We start from the raw sequence: 6,860 nt of genomic DNA on the forward strand, positions 1-6,860 counted from the left end.
TTATTTCTATGTATATATGTTAATAAATTTTTTCTGCCAAAAATCAAAGAAATTAAATGTTAAACAATGTCTGTATTTTGGATTATTGTCAAATTCAAGTTGGAATTTCTGGAAACAAATACATCAACACATAATTACATATATTTGGTCCTTCGAGCCTTGATTTATATCGTTGATTTATACACGGCTTGAAAGACCAAATTGTAGTATTATGAATGTTTATTTAGGGGCAGTAAAACAGTGTTTCTAATATAAATACCAACAATGGTACTGGAAATTCTAATTTAGAGTACTAGAGACATTTGTAGTTTTTTTTAACTAGATTCAATGTCCACCATTGAATTTCAGTTTGATTTTTCACCACAAATGTACAAAATTTTTATTTTATTGAAGAAAAAACGATTTTCATTATATGCCTGTAATTTTTTCACTAGTTTCTGCCACATTCCTACACTTTTTAAACTCTAGCAAGGAAAATAACATCAAAAATATATTTTATTAATTTATTTATAACTGAAAATAAGAATAAATTTGTTAATTACACTAAAATAGAAAATAATAAACTGATCTATAAACAAAACAAGTCTTCCATGAAAAAAAAAACACAAAATAATTAGAAATTCTTGTAATATGAATAATAATAAATGAAAATAATGAAAAAAAAATGAAATTAATGAGCTACAATTTAAAAAATGAACTATGACTGTAACATTACTAGTTAAACACGCAGATTTGAATGAAAACTTATTCAGATGCGACATTAGCTATAAAATAATTCGATATCAACAAGTCGAAGCTTAAAAGTTTAAACACGTCAAAACTATCAAAAATCAACGTGTTTTACACCATCAGCTTTATAATTTCCAGCAACTACCACATCAAATTATTTATAACGAATAATATCACATCAACCCGAATTCATTGTTAAATTTCCATATAAAAACGTCGAATATATAATTTACACAGTATAAGAATATTTTGAAACTGATCCAGTTTTTTCAATTGTATCTTTATGTAGCTGATAACCCAACATAACTCTAGGTGGTATGTGAAGCCTTTCCTTTAGTTTCCTTCCGATTTCCAAAACTGCAGTACCGTTACCAGCATCAGCAGTCCAAACCCCTAAAATACAATAATTTACACTCAAAATGTGAAAATTAACCCCGACAATCATACCTATTTTATCACCCTTTTGTCTAATATTCACTACAGCTCCGCAAATCTCGTCAGAATGTTCGAAAGCTTCACCAATCAAGCACAAAATCTAAAAGAATCATAAAATTTTTTTCCCATTAATGGGTATAATATGTTACTCACTATATCTAACCAATATCGATCTAGTTCATTAACTCTTTGTTTCCTTTCTAAACTGAGCAACCATCTGCCTCCTCGTTTGTTCGCTTTGTCTTCCCACATGGGCATTATACCTTTTTTAAACAGAGAATAGTCTGTACCTTGTTTCAATTCACTCGAAGGCTTAATGTGATTATAAAGGCTAAAAATAATTAAACGTCAATAAACATTCCACATATTTCCTCATAAAAATCCAAAATTTCTTGTAATGGTGAAGTTTTCTAAAGTAATGGATTGCATAAGTCGTAGTATTTCAAATGCAGTAAAAAAAGAATCCTCCGCCTTTTAGAAGTTATGGTACATAGTCAAATCTAGAGAAATAATTCATAGAAGTAGTTCAAATGTACCAAAGAAAAAAAATGAATCCTTCGCCATATAGTAAAAGTTTTTGCATATCGCCAAATCTAGAGAAATAAATAAATTGTAGTTCAAATGTACTGAGAAAAATACGAATCCTCTGCTACATAATCAAAGTTTTCTTTGAAATAACTTTTTGGAATTTTTAATAAGATGTGTATAATAGTATGATAAAGATTATACATTGCACCAAGTAGTTCAAATGCCCAAAGCAAAAAAAGGAATATATATATATATATATATATATATATATATATATATATATATATTTCACAAAATAACTTTTTGTTAATATTGAGAAATACATAAAATCGTAGCAGTAGTTCAAATGAACCAAAGAGAAAACAAATTCATTGAGAAAAATATATAAACTAATAAAGGGTGGATATATTTAATGAATTAGGGGCAATTTAGAGTTAAATGAATAGAAAAAGACACAGAAAAACTTTAAAAATTAACGAATAGGGTGCTTTCAACACTGCAGCAAATAGAGGAAAAGTAGAAGTCATAAAAGGTTTGTACGTCCTAGAAAAAGGTGGTTAGAGTAGGTATATAAAAATATTTATCTAATTCGTTATCAATTTGTTGTATACCTCGTAATTTGTTCATTTTATCTTCCCAAAAGAGCATTATACCTTTTTTAGATAGAAAATACCTGTACCTTGTTTTAATTTAGTAGAATGATTAATTATTCCACATATTTTCCTCATGTCCTCAAGTCCAAAATTCGCTGATTTTCATAAAAGGAACAATTTTGAATTCATTCCAGCTTCTGTCATTTTAGTGAGATTTGTAGTGACAGTTGTTAAGCAATGATCTGTCATAATACATTAAACTGGAAATGAAAAAGCTGAAGTGCAAAAAATGGGGGTGTAAATAAAAAAATGCATATTTTGATGGAAAATGATATGCAACACTAACCAGAAATAAATCACACCCTTTAGAAAGAGTTGCTACTCAATGACACTGGGTCCGTAAAGGTATATTGAAGGTATAATAACCTCCTAACAAAAAATGACAAAAGGTAGTGATGTAAAATTGGACACTTCAAAATTTAGTACTGGTTACATCTGCCCATAACTCAATGCACATCTTAACAGTATTGAACATGTAATCAGTTCAAAACTGATCTAGGAATACCCATAGGAAACTCGATGTCCTAAATTAGTACCAAAAAATCTTTCTGGTTTGGGCTTTGGTCATTTGGGAATAAGGAACACCCAAAATCTTTCTAGATTTAAAAAAAATCACTCAAATGGAAAAGCTTCATGAGAAAACAGAATCAGAAAGAGAATTTCTCTGGTGTAATATTCCAAGGCTAGATACTAAGAGAAATACTGGGATCTTAGTCTAAATACATTTTTTTGTGATTTTGTGACAGCTCAACCAGAAGAATTTTATATTATAAAAAAATTTTATAAGTAGAAATGTGTTTTGAAGCACACCCAAATCTATTTGTCGTTCACTTTCATGGAAAGCCTCAAACCACAAAATTTACATCAAATACGAAGGCATGATGGACCTATAAGACCTGTGTGCTCAACATCCCTTGACTATGAACCTAAATTAGATATCAAATTAAAGTTATCATATAATCCTGGTACAAATTCAATTATACACGTTCAGAATGTTTTTAAACTGTATTTGCAGATAATTAAATAAATCAGAGCAATAGTTCAAATGTACCAAAAAAAAAAATCAAATTCATTAACCACACATTCCAGATTTTTCCTTATTTGCACTGAGGAAAATATATCAATCAATAAAGGACCATATAATCCTGGTAGAAATTCAATTTAGCATCTTTAGAATGTTTTGTAAAAGTATTTACATGGATTAATCAAATGAAAATTGAAGTTATATCAAGTATTTTAAATATATTAACAAAAAATTATCAGATAGATGCATTGTACGATAATGAAAAGAAGATTTTCAATAAGTTTTTTAAAACTACAATGCACTAAAAGCATATTTAGAAAAAGTGAAAAAAATTAACAGTGACTATTACTGTATATTATTAGACTGCCGAAGGGAATAATAAAAATATGACTCCCAGTAGAAAACAATACACCTTGCAATTATTAGATAGAGACCATGGTCAAATCTAATGATTTGAATATATTTAGCAGTAGTTCAAATGTACCAAATAAAAGAACGTATCACATATTCAAAGTTCTACTCAAAATTGATTTTTGTCAATTTTTAGTAATGTGTACTATCAAGATTACAAATCAAACCAGAAGTTCAAATGAAGCAAAGAAGAAACTAATCCTTTACACCACATATTCCAATAGACTTAAATTTGTAGCAACAGTTCAAAGGCACCAAACAGAAAACGAATCTAATTACCACACATTCAATTTGTTTTTTTTATTTGCACTGAAGGAAAATTTTAAGAATATGTAGACCAATAAAATTCCATATTATCCTTGTACAAATATAAATAAGCATCTTAAGAATGTTATAGTAGTTCAAATATATAAAAAAAAAACGAATTCATTAACCACACTAAGGAAAATATATAGACCATATAATTCTGGTAGGTACAAACTTGTTCAATCATCTTCAAAATGTTTTCACAACTATTTGCATGCATTATTGCACTGACTGAAAAAGGAAATAATAAAAATATGGCTTCATAAACAATAGAAAACTATACACCTTGCAATAATTCAATAAAAACCATTGTCAAATCTAATGAGTTGAATGTAGTTCAAATGTACCAAATATAAGATCGAATCCATTAATCACATATTAAAGTTTTTACTTAAAATAATTTCAAACATAGACATAACCAGAGAATTTAATACATTGTAGCAGTAGTTCAAATGTACCAAAGAAAAAAGTGAATATATTAACCACACATTCAACATTTATCCTTATTTGCACTTGAGGAAAATTTTGAGTAATAGAGGACCATAATATCCAGGTACAAATTCAAATAAGCGACAGAATGTTTTTTTAAAGTTTTTGCATAGAAGAACCAAATAATAATGAAGAACACAAAAACAATGAAAAGAAGATTTGCAATATTTTTTTTCAAAAGTACCATTTAACATTTTCCCAAATTTGAATCGATCATACTATAAAATTAAATGTCATTTGACATTTTTAAATAATTTGACTATTTCGAAAATATTAGGTCAAAATTAAATGTACATATGCTCAGAATTAAATATTGTACATAAAAAAGTATTAATGTAATTGAATCATCGTTTTATTGTTAAAATACTGTAAATAATTAGATTTCAAATAACTGATTTTGTATAAATATAATAAAATCAACTGTAAATAACTGTTGACACAATCACTTCCGCTCACAATTCGCTTTTTATAACAAATTTATGACTTACCTCCAAAAATCTTCAACAGTTTGGAAGGACGCGATTTCTTTTTGATTTTTTTCCCATGATTGGGTCCTGTCACTTTCATAATACCATAAAGTCCAAGCGTTTTGTAAAGGATGTTTAATAGAAAAGTCCATAGGTATTTCTAAATCAGTATCGTTTTTATGTTCGTTTTTATCACTCTGAAACAAAGTCATTTGTTAAATCAAGTTAAGTGTGTAATAAAACCACAGCTAACTATGTCGTTTCAATATTCCTTTCGAGAAATTTTGACAATATGGCAGTTTTGCACCAATATACAAAATAATCAAAGTTTCCATTAACTAAATAGAATAAACGATTATAGCGTAATAGAAATATATCTTACCTCATTAGCAAGAGAATTTAAAGACATTTTTTTTAATAAGTCGCTGATAAAAACTGGATAATTCAGCAGTTGCAAAATGACTTTTCTACTAGCCCTTAGGTTAGGAAGAAGAAGGACTCAAGTTGTGCCAACTGGTAAAATATAAATATCAAATAGTGCACGGAACAGGAAACTTCGTAAACCACAAATCTCTTATTGACATTTTTAGTTTTATGATCCAAGCTATCGAATTATATTTTATTGATTAGATCCATATTACTGACATTAAATTTGAAAATACCGATTCAATGATAGTTTTAAAATTACGGTGCAAATACTTGAATGATTAGGAAATGTCACGAGGAATTTTTTTGTAAATTAAGTTTAATGAAAAAAAAATCGTTGATTTTGTGTTAATTATTAACAAAAAGGTGAAAAAATGGTTACTTTGAGAAACTAATTTAAAATTAGCACGTTTGTCGTCTAAATATACCAGAAGAAATTTAACTGTCACTCAATTTAATTTCATTTTAATATTTAAACTCAGATATAACATGTAATTTTCAATTAAATTGAGGAAATTATTAAAGTGTTAAATAAAATATGTCTTACCTCATTTTTGGATGAACTGTTAGACATTTCCATCCCAGAAATTATCGATTACTAGCGGACACTTATGATACAACGTAATTTTTCGTAAGTTTAGGTTAGGAAGAGAAAGGAATCAATGTCGCCAACCAATGAAAGTTGAACGGTACACAGAACAATGAAAGTTTTAATATCTCTAAGTATTTAATCATATTTTTTAGCTCTATAATCTATAGCGTTGGAGAATTTCACATTCAGTTGCATTTTTTATTAAATTCTATCTATAATCTTCTCGAAATATCTTTTTTTATCTATAATTAGAAACTACCTTTTTAGTTCTATTTTATTTATTTATTCTATGATCTATTGAGTGAAACTACGTTTTGTCCTAAAATCTTCGGTGTACACCAAATCAAACATATTAGTCTCATTTTTTTCATTCTATTCTATATAAAATCTACGAAATATTTTTTGTTCCAACATTTGAACACCTTTTTAATTCTATGATCCTAGTAATCAAATTAGACCATTTATTCTTTGGTATAAAACTACGTTTCTGGTTCTGTAATCTAAACACTTTTTAGTTCTATGATGTTAGTAATCTATTCAAACCGTTTTTTCTATGATCTATTGTGAAAAACTATTTTTTTAGTTCTATGGTAGTTTTATCGAACTTTAATTTTAAATTTCAACTTTTCTTTTGAGCTACAGTAATTGAATCAGAATAGTTTATTCCATGATTAGTCGCATGTTTTTTTTAAAATTATTTTTAAATCGTTATTACAGAAATTTATTATTTTATATTAAAATCGAACTTACCTTTGGATTTCTACGATCTCATTGATCAAATAAATCAATTAGTTCAATTA

The 6,860-nt window shown here is 27.5% G+C and overlaps 1 protein-coding gene across 2 annotated transcripts; it reads right to left on the reverse strand.

Annotated features, from left to right (window-relative positions):
• Positions 1–25: 25 nt before the first annotated feature.
• Positions 26–6,121, reverse strand: LOC130449183 (eukaryotic translation initiation factor 4E-1A-like). 2 transcript variants are annotated; one of them, XM_056786864.1, is made up of 5 exons: positions 6,016–6,121; positions 5,064–5,239; positions 1,318–1,495; positions 1,177–1,264; positions 26–1,122 (listed from the first exon to the last, which is right to left on the reverse strand). In XM_056786864.1, the coding sequence occupies exons 1-5, from the start codon at positions 6,046–6,048 to the stop codon at positions 959–961; spliced, it is 639 nt and encodes a 212-aa protein (XP_056642842.1). In that variant the 5' UTR covers positions 6,049–6,121; the 3' UTR covers positions 26–958. The 2 variants fall into 2 exon arrangements, with proteins under 2 accessions (XP_056642842.1, XP_056642846.1); XM_056786868.1 differs by lacking the exon at positions 6,016–6,121 and adding an exon at positions 5,425–5,567.
• Between the last annotated feature and the right edge of the window lie 739 nt (positions 6,122–6,860).

Source organism: Diorhabda sublineata, chromosome 1 (assembly GCF_026230105.1).
Source record: "Diorhabda sublineata isolate icDioSubl1.1 chromosome 1, icDioSubl1.1, whole genome shotgun sequence".
Classification (NCBI taxonomy): Eukaryota; Metazoa; Arthropoda; class Insecta; order Coleoptera; family Chrysomelidae; genus Diorhabda; species Diorhabda sublineata.